Source organism: Lontra canadensis, unplaced genomic scaffold (genome assembly GCF_010015895.1).
Source record: "Lontra canadensis isolate GAN:19392208 unplaced genomic scaffold, GSC_riverotter_1.0 scaffold116, whole genome shotgun sequence".
Lineage (NCBI taxonomy): Eukaryota > Metazoa > Chordata > Mammalia > Carnivora > Mustelidae > Lontra > Lontra canadensis.
In genome coordinates, this window is record NW_022631110.1 from 967,243 (window position 1) to 990,658 (window position 23,416).

The following is a 23,416-nucleotide window of genomic DNA, read 5'->3' on the forward strand; positions in this document are numbered from 1 at the left end:
TTGTAGGAAGGGCAGCCTGCCTTTGTATGTACATGGGATTTAGGGGCCTAGACTGTTAATTCTTTTATCCTGTAGCTGTGCCGTCTCTCAGAGTCTGGGAGATCTCTGCATTCAGCCAGAGTGGGGAAGAAATGGTGGGGAAAGAATGTATGCTTCTAAGAATGGAAGTCTTGTTGAAGAAGGGACAGTCATTATTTCATCTTCTATTCCATTGGTGGGAACTTTGCATGGGAGTTCCACTTAGATACAAGGGGGCTGGGAAATGGAGTCCCGGGCTGAGGATTTGTCTAGCAGCACCAGCTGGAGGGTATTGGAGGAGCGAGGGTTTTTGCTGAACAGCTAGTGAGCCACCTCTGCTCTACCGTCTGATCAGGGATAAGAACAGAATAAATAATGTTCCCTAACAGGATAATTTCATTTCTAAGATACTATTTTAATGGTGAATTTTTATAGGGAAAAAAGTTTATTTTTGAAAGGAAGTGTGAGTACTTTTTTTAAGATTTTATTTATTTATTTGACAGAGAGAGATCACAAGGAGGAAGAGAGGCCGGCAGAGAGGGAGGGGGAAGCAGGCTCCCTGCTGAGCAGAGCCCAGTGTAGGGCTCAATCCCAGGACTCTGAGACCACTGCCTGAGCCGAAGGCAGAGGCTTAACCCACTGAGCTACCCAGGAGCCCCAGTATTTTTTTTTTTTTAAGATTTTATTTTACTTATTTGAGAGAGAGTGAGCACAAGCTGGGGGAGAGGCAGAGGGAGAGAGAGAAGCAGGCTCCCTGCTGAGCAGGGAACCCGAAGCAGTGCTTGATCCCAGGACCCTGGGACCATGACCTGAGCCAAAGACAGTTAGTTAACTGAGTGAGCCACTTAGGTGCCCACCCTTTTTTTTTTTTTTTTTTTAAATTTGAAACAGAGAGGGAGCACGACTGGTGGGGAGGGGCAGAGGGAAAGGGAGAAGCAGTCTGCAAGGAGCCAGACCTAGGGCTCAATGCTAGGACCCTGGAATGAGGACCCAAGCCAAAGGCAGATAATTTGAGTGACTGAGCCACCCAGGTGCCCTTAGGGAAAGAAGTTTAGATTTATAACTAAATGGCATTTCTTGGGCGCCTGGGATGGACTGCCATCCCCTCAGGTCATGATCCTAGAGTCCTGGGATCGAGTTCCGCATCAGCTCTCTGCTTGGCAGGGAGTCTGCTTCTCCCTCTGACCTCTCTACTCTCATGCTCTCTCTCTCTCTGTCTGTCTCTCATGCTCATGCGCGCTCTCTCTCTCAAATAAATAAATAAATAAATAAATAAATAAATAAATAAATAAATAAATAAAATCTTTAAAGAAAAATAAATGGAAGGGGCTCCTGGGTGGCTCAGTGGGTTAAAGCCTCTGCCTTAGGCTCCGGTCATGGTCCCAGGGTCCTGGGATTGAGCCCTGCATGGGGCTATCTGCTCAGCAGGGAACCTGCTTCCTCCTCCCTCTTTCTCTCTGCCTGCCTCTCTGCCTACTTGTGATCTCTGTCTGTCAAATAAATAAATTAAAAAAAAATAAATGGCATTTCTCACTTCCTTTGGGACCACTTAGTTGTGTGATTTGTTTTAATTTTCTTATACTTTACAGTTATGTCGCCACTCTGGAACTTAGAAATTACTGTATTTACATCAATTTTACAAATCACTAAAAGAGGGAAAAAAAACGGTCAATCTGTGGTGTATTATTGGATGTAAACATTAATTACATTTGCTTTAACCCCTCTTTCCATATTTTTTCTTTTCCTCTCTCTAGTTTGTGATTGGCACAATGGAAGAAGCTGGAATGTGTGGGTTAGGGGTGAAGGCAGATATGATACACAACTCTCAATCAAATGATATTCTTCAACATCAAGACTCAAATTGTGGTGGCACAAGTAACAAGCATTCATTGGAAGAGGATGAAGGCAGTGATTTTATTACAAAGAACAGGAGTTTGATGAGCCCAGCATACTGCACGCAAGAGTCCAGAGAGGAAATTCCTGGGCGAGAAGCTCGAATAGATCCTCCTGATGGTCAGCAGGATTCAGAATGCAGCAGGAGCAAAGAGAAGACTTTAGGTAAGAATCTGTGCTCAGTGGTTGGACATTTCTGTGTGCTGCTCTTTTTACTTCTGTTCTCCCCAGCGCAGGTGGTTATGAACGTGGCCAGCATTGAGGCGGATGTTTAGCTAATACATCTCTTGTCCTCAGTGGGGTCAGTGTGTACATTTACTGCATTTTTTGCAGGAGACAAAGATAGCAAAGGAGGAAGTTGTTTTCTGTAAGTAATCAGGAATAAGCTTTCTTCACAGAATTTGGAGCCAGCTTGACAAAGTAGTATTTGACTTGCCTTGTTTGCATCTTTAATGTAGTCTGACTGAAATTTACTGTGAAGACTGTGCATTTATTGGCTTGTTTTATTTAAAATCTAGTCACAATGCTTTAGAGACAACATAATGTTATCTGTCGTTCAGAAGTGGGTTAAGACTGACTTTCAACGGTACGTTTTCTTTTTCCTTCTGTGTTTGAGATTTAGGACTAAAAAGGTAATATGTTAAATTTTGTTATGAAATCTGAAATTCCCTTTTATTTTAGCCTTACTCATTGACTCTAAATTTTTTTTAAATTTAATTATTTGACAGAGAGAATGAGCACAAGCAGGGGGAGAGGGAGAAGCACGCTCCCCACTGAACAAGGAGCCCGATGCAGGACTCAATCCCAAGACCCTGGGATGATCTGAGCAAAGGCACATGGTTAACTGACTGAGTCACCCAGGTGCTGTGCTCCTAAATTTTTTATACTTAGTATACCTAAGATTAACAGTATTTGATTTGTATGGTTTTCTGTACAGAATTATCCTTATTAAATATTTATTTAATATTAATATTATTAAATATATTTTTATTAAATATATTTTTCACTAACTTGGAAATATTAAATATATTAAATATATTTTTCACTAGGAAAACCTAAAAATTCTTATACAAATACAAGAAATAATTTTAATTCCGAGGACACCTGGGTGGCTCAGTCGGTTAAGGATCTGGCTTTAGCTCAGGTCATGATCCCGGGGTCCTGGGGTTGAGTCCCACATGGTGCTCCCTGCTCAGCGGGGAGCCTGCTTCTCTCTCTGCCTGCCACTACCCCTGCTTGTGCTCTCTCACTCTCTCTCTCTCTCTCTCTCTCTGACAAATAAATAAATCTTAAAAAAAATAATTTTAATTCCTTACAAACAAATGTCTTCAAAATCAGCAGCCCCAATTATATGTGTAAAAGCAGATATGGAGTCTTAAGAAGTTACAGGGAATGGGGCACCTGGCTGGCTCAGTTGGAGGAACATGCAACTCTTGATCTCAGGGTTGTGTTTGAGCCCCTCGTTGGGTGTAGAGATGACTTAATACTTAAAAACAAAAGTTTCACATAATGTTACCATGTGACTCAGCAGCTCTACTTCTAGGTATATAACCAGGAGGGTTGAAAGCACATGACCATGCAAAAATGTGTACATGAGTATTCATGGCAGCCTTTTTCATAATAGCCAAAAAGTTGGAACAACACAGTTGTTCATCAGCTGATGAATGGATAAACAAAATGTGGTATTATATCTGCTATAAAAAGGAATGAAGTAGTGATAACATTGTACGTGGGTGAACCTTGAAAACATGCCAAATGAAAGGAACCAGACAAAAAAGTCCACATATTAAGATTCTATTTAAGATGAAATGTTCAGAATTGGCAGGTCCATGGAGACAGAAAGTGGCATAGTATTGCCAGGGCCCCGGTGGGGGAGCAGGAGGGAGGGACTGCTGAAGGATATGGGGTTTATTTTTGGGGTGATGAAATGTTCTGAAATTAGACAGTGGTGATTGTTGCACGACTTTGTGAATGTACTTCATCGTACGCTTCTAATTAAAAGGGTGAATTTTATAGTATATGAATTGTGTCTCCAAAAAAAAAAAAAAAAACCAAAACCCAGATGGAATATGGTTTAAAATCTTGATTAAAAATTGCAGGTTAGGGCGCCTGGGTGGCTCAGTGGGTTAAGCCGTTGCCTTCGGCTCAGGTCATGATCTCAGGGTCCTGGGATCAAGTCCCGCATCGGGCTCTCTGCTCAGCAGGGAGCCTGCTTCCTCCTCTCTCTCTCTGCCTGCCTCTCTGTCTACTTGTGATCTCTCTCTGTCAAATCAATAAATAAAATCTTTAAAAAAAAATTGCAGGTTACATTATGGTTACTTCTTATCATATTTAATAATCATGTTTAGTCATCTCTTAAAATTTGTACTGGCCTTGGGCTTTGAGAGGTTTTGTTACTGAAATTTTGTGTGGATAGAGAGGTGTTCTGTTTTGAAGTTAGCCTGCATTTTTTCTTCATAGCACTGTATACCACATACCAAAGTCCTTTTAATATATATTTTTAAATGAAATATCCTACATATAAGAGTAAATATTTAAAAAATAAAATGGTTACTTTAGAAGTAAAATATTATCACTTATTTTGAAAGACCATTTGTCCTCTATCTCAGCCATCTGCTTCTCCCTGCCAAAGATTTTTAAAATACTGTTGCTAGCTCCTCGGAGGAAAGAACTTACGTTGACACCCTTTTATTTACACTAAACTTGGTTAACACACAGAAGGTGCTTACTAAATGATCAGAAGTTATTTAAATTGCTTATAGAAAAAATACATGCCACAAGTGATTTATGTGCGTCTTAGAGAGTACCAACTGAAATTCTCTTTGAACTTGCTTCTATATTTGTACTTGGGTAGGAAGCTTTTTAAAAATATTCTGCCCTTTGTAACTTGCCCTTTGTCTTAGCTTGGACATCAATGGTTAAGCAAGGGAATTTTTAAGCCTTCAGCAAGAGTTACAAATAGCTAGCAGTATTAGTGAGTGAAAAAATTCGGGGTAGGGGTGGGAAGGGAGGGGTGCCTGCTAATCCAGAATTTAAAAATAGCTTTCTTAATTTAGCTGGTAAATCTCTTATGTCTAGATACAGGCACAAATTGTTTTACTCTGGATGTCAGAACATAGAAAGTGTTATGTAGAATTTACAGGTTAGACTTGATCTTATTCCTCTTATCTTGTTAATCATCAGGAAAAGAAGTTTTATTATTGATGCAAGCCCTAAACACCCTTTCAACTCCAGAGGAGAAGCTGGCAGCTCTCTGTAAGAAATACGCGGATCTTGTGAGTATTAAATCAAGGGGGTAAAGTTCATATGAAATGTGGCAAAATGTTGTATGTACTTTATAAGCTTTTTAAAATACTTTGATATAGCTTTAGACGTAAAAATTATATTGTGTTCCAAAATTGAAGAGGAGAATATTATTTCTTGGGGCTTTTTGCTGCCTTGTATGACTTCATTTTATAAGGTGATACCTATAGGACATTATAATGCTAAGATAGGGCATAGATTTTCTAAAACTCAGTTTTAGAAGTGAAAAGGCTGACTTAGAAGTACTATAGTATGATGCTGAAGATGCTAGTCTGGGTGTAGTGGTTCCTGTATTTAACTTTTCCCAGGGGAATTCTAGAGATAAACGTTCTACCCATTGTGATTGAAATTGTGAGTTAGATGAAATAGTCTACTAAAACAATACTGTGTCTCAGGAAATATTTATTTCACATCTACTATGTGCCAGGCATTTCTTTCTCCTTCTTCTAGAGAAACTGACCTCATTTGTTTTGGGCCTATGTTATTTTAAGTAGCATTAATTCTCTTTTAAAAATTATGAAAAGTCTCAACATGGAAACCCTGCCATCCTGTTTAGGTTGAAGAATGGGGAAGTTCTAGAACCCTTTGTGTAAGTGTAAGGGTTGTGGGAAACTTAGAATGAGTAAGTGTAATATAAATGCTAAAAGTAATGCCTTTTGTGAAAAACTTATGTGAATTATTGATGATTTTTATGCATTTTCATCTGTTGCTGAAGCAGATATTCCATAGCACAAATACTACTTTTTGTCACTGGGCAGCTCTAAATATCAATTCTGTTTATTATTCAAAGGATTACAGTTAATCTCCCTTGCTTTACAAAGGGGTGTGTGTATGTGCCCCCGGAGCTGGCATTCAGCAGCTTAGCACCTTCTGTTCAGAGCAGCAGGAAGCCATGTGCGTCAGTATAAATGGCCTAGAACAGTCACAAATACAAAGATGGAAGAAAACACAGTGTGGTCAGGTTGCTGGCTTCAGGAAAGGAAATCTTCCACTGTCTGTGGAAACCGTTCCTATTGGTTCCATCTGCATGAGAATCCTGTAAGAACGGTGGAAGGCAGACAGCCATGAACAGATGAGAAGAAAGGGCAGGTAGCTGCCCGGGGCAGTCCTCGGACTCACCCGTACCATCGGGACTTCTGTGAAAAGGCACATTCTGATTTGGTGGGTCTGGGTTGGGGCCTGAGAGTCTGTATTTAAACAATCTCCCAGGTGGTGATGTTAATGCTGTTGGCCTTTAAATCACACTTTAAGTAGCAGGGGTCTAGGCTGTTTTTGTTTGTGGCTTTTATTGTGTGTGTGTGTGTGTGTGTGAGAGAGACACACACGTGTGTAGGTGGGTATGGTTATTTTTAAGTCCCAGTAATAATGGCTACATTCATTTTAGGATGTGTGACACATTAGACTTGCCTAGTAGTAACCTCTCTTTGCCTCAGATTTGTAGCAGTGAGACCATCAATGGAGTAATCTCTTCCTAAGGCTATTTAGAAAACTTCCCTTTTGTCATCACTGTCCTCTGTCCTTTTTGTGATAGCATCATCTGACATCATTGGTGCTTGTGGCGTGGATAAGTAGAATGTCCTGTAGAGCAGATGGTATGGCATGTTGCACTGTAACTGGGATGGGCTACTGGGGAGACCTTGTGGCCTCCATGTTTACCAAATAGTATGGGTTCTTGAAATGCTCACATTTCACTTGCTAAGTGTGGGTATCATTAGGTTTGTAACATGATTCTTAAGTATGTGTTATAGTGCTATTCTTTCCCATTCCTGAGTCAGTTTGTGTAGATGTTGATTATTTATTTTTTTTTAAGATTTTATCTATTTATTTGTCAGAGAGAGCACAAGCAGGAGGAGTGGCAGGCAGAGGGAGAAGCTGGCTCCCCGCAGAGCAGGGAGCCCAATGCGGGACTCAATCCTAGGACCCTAGGATCATGACCTGAACTGAAGGCAGACCCTTAACTGACTGAGCCACCCAGGCATCCCAAGTGTAGATTATTATAGTGTAATAAAAATCCTGATATCTGCTGGGGTAGGTGTATATATTCTTGTTATTAATCTTTTTGTTAGAAGTATCTTGGCTATTCTTGGCTCTTTATTACATTTTAGGTTCAACTTTCTGGGAAAAATTGGAAAAAACACCATTTGGGGATTTAGAAGAACATTTCATGGATTCTGTTGGTGCATTTGGGGGAGACTTGCCATCTTCATGAAATTAATGGAACTTAAAAAGTGTATATCCTGGGACACCCGGCTGTTTAAATTGATGGAGCATGCAACTCTTGGTCTCGGGGTCATGAGTTGGAGCCCCATGTTGGGTGTAGAGATTACTTAAATAAATAAATCATTTTTTTAAGTGTATATCCTTATGGGAAAGAAATTACACACAATGTGAAGAAAGAAATTAATCACACAATGATTAATTCCAAATGGATTAAGGGTTTAAATGTAAAAAATTAAGCTTTAAAGATTTTAGATATTTAGATTTATTTAGATATATTAAATAAATATTTTTCTAAACTTGGGTTAAGAGATTTTTTCAAAAGATATATTTTTATTTTTATTTTTTTTTTATTTTTTTTTTTTAAAGATTTTATTTATTTATTTGACAGAGAGCACAAGTAGGCAGAGAGGCAGACAGAGAGAGAGAAAGAGAGAGAGAGAGGAAGGGAAGGAAGCAGGCTCCCCGCTGAGCAGAGAGCCTGATGCGGGGCTCGATCCCAGAACCCTGAGATCATGACCTGAGCCGAAGGCAGAGGCTTTAACCCACTGAGCCACCCAGGCGCCCCAAAAGATATATTTTTAAAAGATTTTATTATTTATTTGACAGAGAGCTATGGCGAGAGGAAACACAAGTAGGGGGAGTGGGTGAGGGAGAAGCAGGGTTCCTGCTGAGCAGGGAGCTTGATGCGGGGCTTGATCCTAGGACTCTGGGATCATGACCTGAGCTGAAGGCAGATGCTTAATGACTGAGCCACCTAGGCTCCCCTATTTTATTTATTTTAGGAAGAGACAGAGAGAGAGGAGTGGGAGGAGAGAGAGAGAGAACCAACCACAAACAGACTCACTGTCAAGTGTGAAGCCCAATGCGGGGCTCTGTCTCACAAACCTGAGACCCTGACCTGAGCTGATATCAAGAGTCTCATGCTTAACCAGCTGAGCCACCCAGGCGCCCCAAGGGAAGGATTTCTTACAACACAAAAAGCACTATCAGAGAAAGGATTGCAAGAATTGGCTGTGTTGAAATTAACTTTCTGTTCAGCAAAAGACACTTCAAAAGACAGTGAGACGTCACATTAAAGAAACTGGGAAGAACATATTCCAGCAAATACAACCAACAGAATATTTAGTTTCAGGAATATCTAAGGAACACCTACAAATGAATACAAAAAGAAAAATAACCCAATGGGAAACTGGGCAAGAGACAGGTAAGAGGCATTTTAGAGAAGTGGAAAAACATGAAGATACAAAGATACCTTAACATAAAGGTGCATAAACATATAAAGAGATGTTCGACTTTATTAGTGATCAGGGAAATGCAAATCTGGACCAGAATGAGATGTGATTTTATATCCACTGCAGCGGCATAAGTTAAGAATTCTGATTATACTTAGTTTTGGAGAGGATGTGCATCTATCTACATGATCTCTTCTGAGTTGCTGATGGGAGAATAAATTTGCCAGCCACTCTCGAAAAGAGTTTGGCATTGTCATGTGAAGTAGAACATGAGTCACTGCCTAGCAGTCCCGCTCCTAGGTTTGCACCCAGAGAGGTTCTTGCATGTGTACAGCAGGGAGCACATAGGACAGTGTTCATAACACTGTAAGCAGTCAAGTCTGGGAACAACCCAAATGCCCATTGGCTTGAGATTGGGTCAGTAAAGTACGCTGTGTGTGCCATATTTTTTAAGTGAGATGTCCTGTAACCAGTGGGGCCAAATCTGCCGAGGCCTGTTTCTGTACTGCCCACAAGCTAAGAATGGTTTTACGTTTTTGAAGTGTTTAAGGAGAAGAAGACGACAATGCAACAGAGTATGTGGCCCACAAAGCCTTAAAACACTTACTTTTTGGCCATTTACAGAAAGGGTTTTCTGTTTCTTGATCTGTGCAAACAATTTGGATGCGTTCTAGCAATGTAATCTACAGTTGTGCTGTCCAAAATGGTAGCCGTTAGCTACACGCAGCTATTTAAGCTCACTTTAAATTCAAGAAGAAATTCAGTTTTTTAATTGCACTAGCCACAGAAGAGTCAAAATAACTGAAACCAGAACAGTTCTTTTAGGACCACATACAAATGAGGTGAACGAGAAGAGCAAAGGAACGGTGATCCTGGGATTCGGGACTGTGATCACCTTGAGCCTGAGAGGGCGGGGCTTGCAGCTCTCCGCGGAGTTACAGATGTCTGTACAGGCGGGGAGCCTCCTGCAGCTGTGCTGCACCTGTGGTCATAATAATGTTACTTTGCAAAAGTATTATACAAAAATAAAATTACTTTTTCTGCAAGAATTTCTGTAAGGATGTTTTTAATAGCTGTGAGCATATGGCATTTAAGGATGCTTGGTATGTTTTGATAGGCCACAAGGTGTCACTCTTGCTCTTGAAATTGACTCAGCATCTTTTCTGTGAACCGTCAGGAAGGTTGCTGCCTTAATCTGCGTTGATTTAACCTTGAAATATACTTACTTGCTCCAAACCTAAAATTGCAGCAATTCCTCTCTTTCTCACAAAAAACTTGAATGCTGCTTTTTCTTTTTCTTTTTCTTTTCTTTTTTTTTTTTTTTCTTTTTCCTTAGAGAGCAGGTGCATGTGCCTGAGCTGAGGAGGGGAGTGTGGGCAGAGGGAGACAGAGAGAGAACCTTCAGCAGGTTCTACACCCAGCGTGGAGCCCGGTGCAGGGCTCAGTTTCACAACCCAGAGATCCTGACCTGAGCCAAAATCTGGAGTTGGATGCTTAGCCGACTGAGCCACCGTGGTGCCCCAGTACTGCTTATTCAGATTTGGAGAACCATTTCAATAGAGCAGCCTGTGTGTTTTTCAGAAAAGTAAAACTCCTTGGTGTTGATTTCTAAAGTTTTTCCAAAAACACCATTTAGCAATTTTTAATAAGAGATTAAGGGGTGCTTGGCTGGCTCAGTTGGTAGAGCGTGTGACTCTTGATCTCAAGGTTGTGAGTTTGAGCCCCGCTTTACGGGTAGAGTTTTTTTTTTTTTTAAATAGATTAAGATTGTTTTTTCCCCTATCCTTAATTATTTGTTTACTTTCATATCATGACTAGAAAAGAGAAGGTTGGCAGAGTAATATGTTACAAAATAAGTTTTAAAAAATACTGTATTACTTGGTTTTTGAAAATGTAGTTCCATAGTTCTTAGTGTAATTCCTCCAGCCGTAACTCAAAGGTTTTCATTGTACTTCCTGATTGTAAAGTGTTTATTAATTTTAGCTGGAGGAAAGCAGAAATGTTCAGAAGCAAATGAAGATTCTGCAGAAGAAACAAGCCCAAATTGTGAAAGAGAAAGTTCACTTGCAGAGTGAGCACAGCAAGGCTATATTGGCAAGAAGCAAACTAGAGTCTCTTTGCCGGGAACTGCAGCGTCATAATAAGACATTAAAGGTTAGTTGGTTCAGTTTTCTGTTTTTCAGGAGGGACTGACACTGGCTTGGCTTACTTTATAATCACTGTGTACCTATTTGAAGTAAATCTTTTGTCTCTACATGTCTCTACATGTCTCTACACTCTTTTGCTTGGCCTGATGCTTCTTAATGGACCTCATACCTGGCCATGGGAAATCTAATTGAGATTGATTTTTAGACCACAGCTTACCTGCATGAAGCCCTGGCTTAGGAAACTCAGAGTTGCCAGTTTTTTGCTGAGCACTGAGGTAGCTGATTACCACGTAGGAGAAGCTGACGTGAATGCGAAGCCGAACAGAAACAGACTTGAGGCAGAGACTGGATCTGGGGAGGGAAAACAGCCGCTGAGCTCCTTAGGAGCTGTTCACCAGCTGCATGGCCAAACCACCCTTGCCTACCCCCAGTACCCAGAGGCTAAGTACTTTTAGAATAGCACATAGCACTCGTTTTACAGCAGGGCAGTTTGCCTCTCTGATTGTCTACTCAGGAAAAGCTGTGTGCTTATCAGATGATCACCTTCTGGTTCCAGATAAAGGGAAGGGGAATCAGAGTTCAGAAGCAACCCTTTAGGGTCACAATAAGTAAACCCCTGGAGCAGCGGCAGCTTTTATGAGTATCTTCTGTGTAAGTCTATACCATTAACAGGAGTTTTTTTGGATAATAAGGAAGAAAATATGCAGCAGGCACGAGAGGAGGAAGAAAGACGTAAAGAAGCCACCGCACACTTCCAGATCACATTAAATGAAATCCAGGCGCAGCTGGAGCAACATGACATACACAACGCCAAGCTCCGCCAGGAAAACATTGAGCTGGGAGAGAAGCTGAAGAAGCTCATTGAACAGTACGCTCTGAGGGAGGAGGTAAAGCCATTCTGTTGGTTCAGACAGCTTCTCGTGATCAACGGGGGTTTCTCCCCATTCACTGCCAGAGGAATACTACCGCCAGGATGTTTTAGAACTTTCATATTTGCGTAGTGCAAGTTGGGTTTTTCTCAGGAAAACTTTAGACACCACGAGAACAGGAGTCTTGGGGGTTGTCACTTAGATAGTTGGGAAGAGTCTGTGGCTGTGGGTAGGTGAGGCGGTTTCTTAGCGAAGCGTTAAGTGCTCCTTGTCTTCCACCTGATGCTACAAGATTGCATATTTAGCATGCAGATTTTCCCCCTTATCTAGACTAATAAATATTTGGCCTTCAGATACGCTGTAACTCAGACATCTGTGATAACCTATACAGTCTACATTACCGTTGTATTATACCTGCGTTTTAGATTCTTTCTTTTAGTGGGGGTTCTATACTATTTGAGAGGAAAAATAGAACCTATTTCTAAACTTTCATACCCACTGAAGTAAAAAGCTTATTGGAAGGATCCATGCCTGCTGGTCTTGGTCATTGGTCTCCGACTAAGACTTTTTCAGGCTCGTCAGGCAATTCAGAGGTGTTAATTAAAAGCAAACAGGTGATGGTCTGTTTTTTTGTTTTTTAAAGCCTCCTCATTTTTACAGGCCAGATGGGCAGGATTAGAGACATTAGGCTTTTTATTTATTTATTTATTTATTCAAAGAAAATTATGTTAATTTATTTCTTTCACATGTTTATCTGCTAAAAGTTTTTTTTCCCTTATTTTCAGTTAGCCAGCATAGAGCACATCATTAGTTTTTGATGTAGCGTTCAGTGATTCATGAGTTGCATATACCATCTAGTGCCCATCACCACATGGGCCCTCCTTAACGCCCATCACCTGTTTACCCCATCCTCCCACCCCCGTCCCTTCTGTAACCCTCAGTTTGTTTCCTGGAGTCTAGAGTCTTTCATGGTTCGTGTCCCTCTCTGATTTCTTCCATTCAGTTTTCCCTCCCTTCCCCTGTGGTCCTCTACACTATTCCTTATATTCCACATATGAGTGAAACCATATGATAACTATCTTTCTCTGCTTGACTTATTTCACTCAGCATAATCCCCTCCAGTTCCATCCATGTCGATGCAAATGGTAGGTATCCGTCCTTTCTGCTGGCATCAGGCTTTTTATACAGTGCATCCCCTGCCTTTGAAGTTAGGGAAACGTGCTTTTGTGTGTGTTGTAACCCTACACAAGTAGATTAAAATAGCTGGTTAAAGGGAAAAAAAAGATTGGCCCCTCTGTGGGTTACTGTATTCAGTTTTGAAGGCAAACTTTAGATCATGCTAACTTAGAGTCTTACTTTCAGCCCTTCAAAAAATACTTTTGTTAAAAAGATTGTTTCTTTATTATTTGAGAGAGAGAGTGCATGCGGGCGTGGGGGGAGGGGCAGAGGGAGAGAGAGAATCCCAAGCGGACTCCCTTCTGAGCACGGAGCCCCGGAGCCCAAAGCAGGGTTCCATCTCAGGACCCTGAGATCATGACCTGAGCCAAAATCACGAGTTGAACACTCAACTGACTGAGTCACCCAGTGCCCCTTAATCACTCTCTCTGCCTTTTCCCTTTTTTAAATGGAGAATTATAAACTTAAAAGTAGAGAATATGTCATCTGGTTTTAGCAGATGAAATCACAGTTTCAGCTTTATTCCCATCAGCTTGCCCTGGGTTATTTTGATACAACTTCAAGGTGTTCTCTTCCATTCCGTTCATATATATTTGAGGGTATACCTCAAAAAGATAAGGATTTTTTTTTTTTTTTTTTAGCACAACCACACTATCGTTTTCACACGTAACAAAATTAACAGTAATTACTTAATGTTAAATACTGAGTCATCGTTCAATTTTCTGTAGTTGTGTCTCCCCCCCATTTTTTTTTTTTTTTTAAGCTCTTTGAATCAAGCTCTAAACAAAGTCCATGTGTTTCACTGATTGATCGGTTTCAGGTCTGTAACATGAAGATTTCCAGGGGCGCCTGGGTGGCTCAGTTGTTAACCATCTGCCCTGGGCTCGGGTCAGGATCCCAGGATCCTGGGATCGAGTCCCACATCAGGCTATCAGCTCAGCAGGAAGCCTGCTTCTCCCTCTCCCACTCTCCTTGCTTCTGTTCCCTCTCTTGGTGTCTCTCTCTGTCAAGTAAATAAATAAAATCTTTAAAAAAAAAATGATTTCCTCTTCACTCTTTTTTTTTTCCTTTGAGTGTTTATTGAAGGAACTTTTTTGCCCTAGAGAATAAATTTTATATTAGATTATAAAGGCCTCAATTTTCTTAAAATTGTTCTTTTAGTTTTTAATATGACAGTCTGACACATGATAGATGTAGAAAACTTGAAAACTATGTACATTTAAGCACATTACATGTGAGTCTTATTTTGAGTGTTATCGGATGTTCTTTGGTCAGGAAGAGTTACTCTGTACATCTGAGAAGGGGTGTTCTGATGACTGTATTGTATGTAAATAACTACTTAACAATTTTGTTTGGAAATCGTAATGACATCTTAGCAAATGTCTAATATGTGCTGGGCACCAGGCACCTTACACAGCAGAGCCACCACATTGGCTTTTAGAGCTCTGCAGCAAATGTGGTTATCTCTGCTTGGCGGAGGGAAGTGAGAGTCAGCAAGGGGAAAATCTACCCCAGGCCACGCACCAGCCAGGACTTGACCTGGGGCCACTTCAGTTGTCACAGCATGCTGCCTCTGGCTGAGAAATCTGGGAAACTTAAAGGGGAGAAAAATACCCAGGAGTTAATGTGTCTGATATATAGGTTTAACAGTTTGATGATCTTATCCATCTTTTTCTTGATACATTTTTGAGCCTCATTTTCATTGTAAGGCAGGAATAGGAAGTACAAGTGTGTGGTTAATGAGGCTCCTTGACAGTCCGCCTCCGAAAGGGAGGGGGTACAGGGTAGCAGCTGGAAGGCTCCTTTCCTGCAAGTGCAAACCCAGGAGGGCTTGCAAGGCGATGTAAAGCTCACTCTTCTAGAAACTCATGGACCCAATGTCCTCAGCTATGGTGGGATTAGCAGGAAAAGCAGGGTAAGAATAAGCAAGGTATTGTAACTTGTGTTGTTTCCTCATCATTGTGTTCCTTTTTCATTAAGTGATGTAAGAAATTTTACTTCTCCCATAGCATATTGATAAAGTGTTCAAACATAAGGAATTACAACAACAGCTTGTGGATGCCAAGCTTCAGCAGACGACACAGCTAATAAAAGAAGCTGATGAAAAACATCAAAGAGAGAGAGAATTTGTAAGTTCTCTTTCTTAAAAAAAGAAATTTATTGTCAAAATTGTAACCAAAGCCATTCAAAATACTTATTCTACGTTAATAGAGCACCTGGGTCATGCTAATTGGTTTTTTGTTCTAGACTGAGAAGGCCATGTGTGTGTTAGAAAGTATTTGGCTATTTATTTCTGTTTAACTTTTTTTTATACAGAAGACACATGGGAGAGATTAGACCAAATTAGTAGAAAGATCTGCACTCATTTGACTTTTTCATGCTTACAGTTATTTCACTTTGGTAATGGTCACCAGGTTTAAGAATTATACCAGTATTCAACACATTAAATGTGGTGGTTCAGTTTAATATTGAGCTTACCAAACACTGGTCTCCTATATACCCTGATACTTTGCTTTCAAACAAGTAACTTGAAACTAAGAAACCTATTTGTCTATTTACTCTGGTATACTTTTATGATAAAATTTTAACAGAATTCTCTATACCTAATCACTCAGCTTCGTTCCCAGAGTGTATATTCAGACTATATTGCCTGTCAGTAATTGTGAATACAGTGGTATCTCATTGGGTATGTATATTTAACAAAAGCAAATTCAACTTTATGTGCTTAGCGCCCCCCCCCCCAAATAAAGATGAGAAATGATGATGGCAATGAGGACTGCTCATCCAGCTCTCACTCAAGTAGCACAGGCCTTGTGGCAAGCCTGGTGTGAAGGCTCTGTGAGCGGCCCTCATGATGTGAACTTACCATGTTGAGTGTGGGTCTAGGCTTAAGAGAGACCTGTTTTTCATACAGCACCATCTTCTGTGAGAATTAATAATGCTTTCCTGTGTATAATTGAAGAAACTGTTCTTTCCAAAGTGAGCGTATAAATTTCATATATTCACACACACATACATACATTGCACATATATACTTTAGAGTTGGTTTAATGACTTTTTAGGGCTTATTTGGGCTACATGTGACTTTTTACTTCAGGGGCTGAATTTCAACAGTTACTGTTTCACTGTATAACTTTTTCTTGAAAACTCAAGTATATAAATTAAAGCTCTCATCCACTTCTCCCCTGCTTTTTAAGAAGTGATCAGAAACTGGTCTCTGATTTCATTGCTTTGCTCCATACTCCTTCACTCTGCCTCATCCTGACTCTCAAGGAGTAAAGTGGATTTCTGAGTCGTCTAGATACTGTCAAGATTCCTAGTCATGTTTTCTGCTAATACGAAACTTCTAATTATTTTCACCTGAAACATAACAGTTTAACCCTGAGTTTTGTAAACCTATTATTCGGCCTCCAGGGTACTCTTTCTAAGCAGTAAAAGAGTGTTCCTACATTCCTGAATGTTACCAAGTAGAACAGATTGGAGAGGTAATGAGCAATTGATGTAACCGAAAATTTTATCTATAGGCTTGTAGTTCTTGCTAAAATAATGAGTGGAAGGATTAAGCCTAACTCTCTCTCTCTCTGGTCATTTGACATTATAATCATATTTGTAATTACTATTAGTATTTTGCCAGAATGTTTCTGTTTTCTAGTTATTAAAAGAAGCAACAGAATCGAGGCACAAATATGAACAAATGAAACAGCAAGAAGTACAACTAAAACAGCAGGTAACTTGACAGCAGGGTATAGTAGCATTTGTTAAAAAAAAAAAAAAATCTATGGTTCATTTGATATATACCTTGAATCTTCTCTAAGGTGCTTATGCTTGTTCCCAGCCAGAAATGAGAGTAGATCACGTGTCCCTCTTGGAGTTTTCCTCTTCATTTAGGGTGACCAGCTCAACCTGATTTGCCCAGGACTTTTGTGGTTTTAGCACTCAGAGTCCTGTGTCCCAGGAAGCACTTAGGTCTCAGCAGACTGGGACAGTTGGTGATGCTGTCTGCAGCGTCCCCTTTCCAATACCCCAGGTGTTTCCTCCCTTTCTCAGTCTGCTTCCATGTGGGTCTGCTAATTTTCAACTAACGAAGAACCGAGGAGTCTGCAGATTGGCACTCTTTTGTATTAAGTTGAATTACATGAAATCGCTGATACTTCTTTGACCTACAGAAATGGCAGTTTCATATAGTTGAACCTAAAATCTTCACAATTTTGTGCTGTGAGAACATAACCCATTTTAAAAATTGCCTATTAACCACTCTACTCTCAGAGCCATGGAGATGGTAATTTTAATGGGGCCTTCCCTACTTTTTCTTCTCTTTAAAGTATATGACACGCTATTAAGTATAGTCACCATGCTGTACATTAGATCCTCCAAACGCATTCATCTTCTAACTGAAAATTTGTACCCTTTGACCATTATCTTTGGATGTCCCCTTCCCATCAGCCCCTGACAACCACCACTCCACTTTCTATTTCTAGGAGTTTGGCTTTTTTAGATTCCATATATAACTGAGATCATATAGTGTTTTTCCCCTGGCCTATTTCACCTAGCATAATGCCCTAAAGGTCCATCCATATTATCACAAATGGAAAGATTTCTTTCTTTTTTTCTTTAAGATTATTTATTTATTTGACACAGAGATCACAAGTAGGCAGAGAGAGGGGGGGAAGCAGGCTCCCCGCTGAGCAGAGAGCCCAATGTGGGGCTCGATCCCAGGACCCTAAGATCATGACCTGAGCCGAAGGCAGAGGCTTAACCCACTGAGCCCCCAGGCACCCCTCTTTTTTTTTTAAAATGACTGAATAATATTGCATTGTGTATTTATACCACATTTTCTTCATCCATTCATCTGTTAGTAGGCACTTAGGCTGTTTCCAATTCTTGGCTATTTTGAATAATGCTGCAGTGAATATAGGAGTGCATATGTATCACTTTTAGATAGTGATCTCATCATCTTCAGGTATATACCCAGAAGTAGGATTCCTAGATCACATGCTAGTTCTGTTATTAATTTTGAGAAACCTCCATATTGGTTTTCACAGTAACTGCTGATTTACCTTCCCACCAACAGTGCCCAGTATTTCCCTTTTCTCTACACCCTTGCCAACATTTGTCATCTCTTGTCTTTTTGATAATAGCCATCCTAACAGGTGAGATGACATCTCATTGTGGTTTTGATTTGCATGTCCCTGAGGAGTAGTGGTGTTGAGCACCTTTTCATGTTCCTGTTGGCCATATGTAGGTCTTTGGAAAAATGTCAGTTCAGGTCTTCTGTCCATTTTTAAATTGGATTATATTTGTTTTTTTGCTCTTGAATTGTGTGAACTCCTTATATATGTTGTATATTAATTAACCCCTTATTAGGTATATGGTTTGCAGGTATTTTTACCCATTCCATAGTTGCCTTTTCATTTTGTTGTTTCTTTGATGTACAGAAGCTTTTTAGTTCAGTGTAGTCACTCTTGTTGATTTTTGCTTGCATTGCTTGTGCCTTTGGTATCATGACCAAAATTTCCAAGACTGCTTTTAAGGAATTTTTTAAAAAATTTTATTTATTTATTTGAGACAGAGAGAGAGATCACAAATAGGCAGAGAGGCAGGCAGAGAGAGAGGAGGAAGCAGGCTCCCCGCTGAGCAGAGAGCCCGATGCGGGGCTTGATCCCAGGACCCTGAGATCATGATCTGAGCCAAAGGCAGAGACTTAACCCACTGAGCCACCCAGGTGCCCCTCAAGGAATTTTTTACCTGTGTTTTCTTCCAGGAGTTTTTATGGTTTCAGGTCTTATGTTTAAGTCTTTAATTTTTGTGAATAGTGGTAAGAGAGGGGTCCAGTTTTCCCAACACCATTTATTGAAGAGACTGTCCTTTCCCCATTGAGTATTCTTGGCTCCTTTGTCAAATATTGGTTGACCATAGTTTATAGGTTTATTTCTGGGCTCTCAACTCTTTTCCTTTGTGTGTCTGATTTTATGCTGGTAGCATACTGTTTTGACTGCTTTAGCTTTGTAATATAGTTGGAAGTCAGGGAGCATGGTGCCTCCACCCAGTTTTGTTCTTTCTCAAGATTGCTTTGGCTATTCCAGCTCTTTGGTGGTTCTATTCAAATTTTAGGTTTGTTTTTTCTATCTCTGTAAAAATACCATTGGGGTTTTGGTAGGGATTAAATATAGATGGCTTTGGGTGGTGCGGACATTTTAATAATATTAACTTCTGATCCTTGAACACAGATATTTTTCCACTTTGTGTTGTTCAAGTTTTTCATCAGTGTCTTAGTTCTCAGTGAGTAGATCATTTATATCCTTGGTTAAATTTATTTCTAAGTATTTTAGTGATTTTGATGCTATTGTAAATTTAGGGTTTTTTTTTTTAATTTCTTTTTCAGATATTTTGTTGTTAGTGTATAGAAATGCAACTGATTTCTGTATGTTGGTTTCACATTCTGAAACTTTACTGACTTTAACAGGTTTTTGGTGGAGTCTTCAGGATTTCCTGTATGTAAGATCATTTTGTCAGCAAACAGACACAGTTTTATTTTTTCCTTTCTGATTTGGATGCCTTTTATTTTTCTTGCCTAATTGCTCTGGCTAGGAATTCTAGTAGAAGGAAAGCTTTTAAACCTTTAATGGTTGAGTACGATATTAGCTGTGAGTCTGTCATGTATGGCCTTTATTACATTAAAGTCTATTCCTTCTGTCTCCAATTTGTTGAGTGTTTATATCATGAATGGACGTTGTATTTTGTCAGATGCTTTTTCTGTACCACCTGTTGAGATGATCATGATTTTTCTCCTTTATTTTATCAATGTGGAATGTCACATTTATTGATTTGTGTATGTTGAACCATTCTTGCATCATCACAGGGATGAATTCCATTTGGTCATGGTCTGTGATCTTTTTAATGTGGTACTGAATTTGGTTTGCTAGTATTTAGTTGAGAATTTTTGTGGCTGTATTTATCAGGGATGTTGGCCTATAGTTTTCTAATAGTATCCTTATCTGGCTTTAATATCAGGGTAAAGGCTGACCTTATATAAAATGAATTGGGGAGTGTCCCTTCTCTTCAGTGTCTTTTTTTTTGAAGACTTTAGGAAGAATTGACATTCATTCATCTTTAAATGTTTGGTGGAGTTCACCCATGAGACCATCTGGGCCTAGGCTTTTCTTTGTTGCTTCCCTGTTTTTCAGTCCAAACCCCTTGTTTGTGCTAATGCAGTCTTTCACTGTGTTTGTCTAATGTGTAGTAAGGGTAGCAGATACTGCCTCCTCACTCAAAGGAAAGATACAGAAAATACTTCTGATGTCTTTATGGACGGGTAAAATTAGGCATTTACCTATAGTCCACCCTTTTCCAAGTAACTAGATTACATTCTGTTGAGAAAAGTGTTTATTTTAAAAGTTTCTTATACAACACATTTATATTTAATCTAGTAAGGTCTCTAAATTAGTTCTATAATGCACTTGATACATTGAGACTGGTCTGAATCTTTTTTTTTTAAAGATATAATTAATTTATTTAATAGAGACACAGCCAGAGAGGGAACGCAAGAAGTAGGCTTCCTGCTGAGCAGTGAGCCTGATGCGGGTCTCGATCCCGGGACCCTGGGATCGTGATCCGAGCCAAAGGCAGACACTTAACGACTGAGCCACCCAGGTGCCCTGAGACTGGTCTGAATATTTAAGAGCACCTCTTTTGAATGCTGTTTTGTCTTTGGGCATGTTTTATGATGTGGTGATGCTCATTTCCTGTAAAGGTAGCCTAACTTTGAAAATTCAAGTTTTTTTAACTTTCCACTATAACCTAGGATTGTGCTAGATTGCTTCTAGGAAATTTGAACCCCTTATTAGCTCTGAGTTGTCCATATAAATGGAGAAGAGTATTGATGTGGAAAAGGCATATAGTCTATTTGTAGATGGCTTTGGAAGATGGACTTAAATGTGGGAGTCATTGCTAATTCTCCAGGGCAAAGCACCAGAGGACCCTTCTATGAAGCTCCCAGGCAGCTCGGATTCCGCTGGATTGTTAACCATTGAAACTTCTGTTGTCAGCGATATGTGTCACCCTGGGTCGTGTTATTTGATCATTAGTTTGTCTCCTTTGCTGTCACGTCTTACTTTTCCTAGTCTAAATGTGGCTGTCCTTGCCAAGTGTTGGTCTCATTCTATGCTCTTACCATGTCAGTTTCCAGCATTTGTTGAGGAGAGAGTCGGATTGGTGTTTGTTGACCCGTTGTTCTGTAATGCAGGCATGTAAGTCTCGGTGTCCTGGTAGTTGCCACTTACTAACTACCCAGTATGGGCCAGTTTTGAGCTCTCAGATGGAACAGTCTACTTGGATAGTCCATCTTCGAGGAAAACAGCTATGAACGTGCATTTAAAACTTTTGATATTCTCTAACACACCAGGAATATTATTATGGTTATCACAATTTCCAGTATTTGAAGTGTACTTTAGAGCCATGGCCCCCAATACCCAAATCAGTCCAAATCGAACGTCCAAACAATCCATCACACTGAATTCTCACCCCTGCGCCCCCCCCCCCCCGCCCCCCAAGCCAGTGCTTCGACTTCTGTTTTGTTTTCCTGCCTATGTTAAGGAGAGAGCTATCCTTGATACCAAGCTAGGAACTGTGCAGGTGATGTTCTAAAAGAATGTTCTTTTTCCATGGACAATTTCTCAAATGTAAGGAGAGGTAATTGGTGGATTGGAGCTAGTAAATATTTGTACATTTTATTTTTTTAAAAATTTGTATTTATTTATTTGACAGAGATCACAAGTAGACAGAGCAGCAGGCAGAGAGAGAGTGGGAGAAGCAAGCTCTCTGCTGAGCAGAGAGCTGGACGCAGGGCTTGATCCCAGGACCCTGGGACCATGACCAGAGCTGAAGGCAGCCGCTTAACCGACTGAGCAACCCAGGCGCCCCTGTTTGTACATTTTAAACATTTTACATCTAAAGATGTTTAAGTCAACAAAATTTCCTCAGTTTCAGGGGATTCAGTGGGTTATAGAACTTCAGCTGTCTCTGGTAGCCAAGGGCTGAGTGTGTGTTCCTCTTTCTGTCACTTGTATCAGATAACAAATGTGTAACCATATTATGTCCTTTTAGAAAGTCTTTAGGAATTGCTTAAATTGTTTACCTGGAACTCAGAATATTTCATTACTTTTTTTCTGTAGCTTTCTCTTTATATGGATAAGTTTGAAGAATTCCAGACTACCATGGCAAAAAGCAATGAATTGTTTACAACCTTCCGGCAGGAAATGGAAAAGGTACTTGCATATTTTTAGTAGAATATTACCTAAAAGGGAATTTATATAAGAAGCTGTTTTAAGCACGAACACGACCTGGATGAGTTGCTGTTGTTATGGTACAGTCTTCATTTCTTCTCTGAACGTCCAATGGCATCCCATTTGGTCATTTTGCCCTTGGTGTGCCCCATGTAGCCAGTGGTCTCTGTGCTTAAATACCAGCTTTATTAAAGTGAATTCCTGTATTAAATTCAACTTGTTGTTACACATAAAGTGGTTTCTTTTTTGTTGTGTCTTTTGTTTTATTCGCTCAGTTGCACCCCGCCCCTCCTTCCCAAAGCTTTGTGTTTTTGGAGATTATTTGAAGATATCCAAGCCTGGAATAGTAATTACACCTTTTGGTTGGTTGATTTCATACACACACACACATACACATTTATGTATATTTATATTTATGTATTTTTATTTATATGTAATCAAAATGTCAGTGTTTCCATCTTTTTTTTTTTTTTTTTTAAAGTAATCTGCACACCCTACATGGGGCTCAAACTTACAACCCTGAGATCAAGAGTTGCACACTCCACGACTGAGCCAGCCAGGTGCCCCAGTGTTTCTACCTTTAGTTTTTTTTTTTTTTTTTTAAACTATACTCCCACTAAACATTTTTTTAAAAAATTTTATTTATTTATTTGGCAGAGAGATCACAAGTAGGCACAAGCAGGCAGAGAGGAGGAAGCAGGCTCCCTGCTGAGCAGAGAGCCTGATGCGGGGCTCGATCCCAGGACCCTGAGATCATGACCTGAGCCGAAGGCAGAGGCTTAACCCACTGAGCCACCCAGGAGCCCCTCCCACTAAATTCTTTCTCCTTCAACCAAACCCATTCTTTATTTGACTTCTTTTTTAATTTTCTTGTCTACGTTAAGGAAAGCAATATCCTTGATAACCAAGCTGAGAACCAGAGTATATCCATCCATCCATCCGTCCGTCCATCCATCCATCCATCCTTATTTTATGTGGCATATTCCCCTTAGAATGGGACTTTATGAAATGGTGGTGGGTTGGGTAGAAGTACAGCATTGCCTGGCACTTCGTAAACATCCAGTAGATGTTCGTCGTGACTATAACTAGGTCTTACGTAGTGGCTGGGGGAGTGGGCTCTGGGTCGTGTCCCAGCTGCGTCATATAATGTGTGGCTGGGAACAAGCTGTTGAACCTTTCTGGGTCTTCTGTATAAATAACAAACACCTACCAACATAAAGTGGAGTATTTCAGACAGTGCTTAGCCGTGTTAAGTGCTCAAATTACCACCTTCGGGT

At 40.1% G+C, this 23,416-nt stretch overlaps 1 protein-coding gene across 2 annotated transcripts in view; it reads left to right on the plus strand.

Annotated features, from left to right (window-relative positions):
• TXLNG (taxilin gamma) overlaps window positions 1-23,416 on the plus strand; it is a 56,805-nt gene that overhangs the window by 30,547 nt on the left and 2,842 nt on the right. Inside the window, exons 2-8 of one of the 2 annotated variants that reach the window (XM_032840822.1) lie at window positions 1,773-2,076; window positions 5,095-5,186; window positions 10,650-10,820; window positions 11,506-11,700; window positions 14,868-14,987; window positions 16,511-16,585; window positions 22,029-22,121. In XM_032840822.1, the coding sequence (XP_032696713.1) occupies window positions 1,773-2,076; window positions 5,095-5,186; window positions 10,650-10,820; window positions 11,506-11,700; window positions 14,868-14,987; window positions 16,511-16,585; window positions 22,029-22,121 (1,050 nt within the window). The remainder of the gene's footprint in view (window positions 1-1,772; window positions 2,077-5,094; window positions 5,187-10,649; window positions 10,821-11,505; window positions 11,701-14,867; window positions 14,988-16,510; window positions 16,586-22,028; window positions 22,122-23,416) is intronic. The other variant, XM_032840825.1, reaches the window with a different exon arrangement.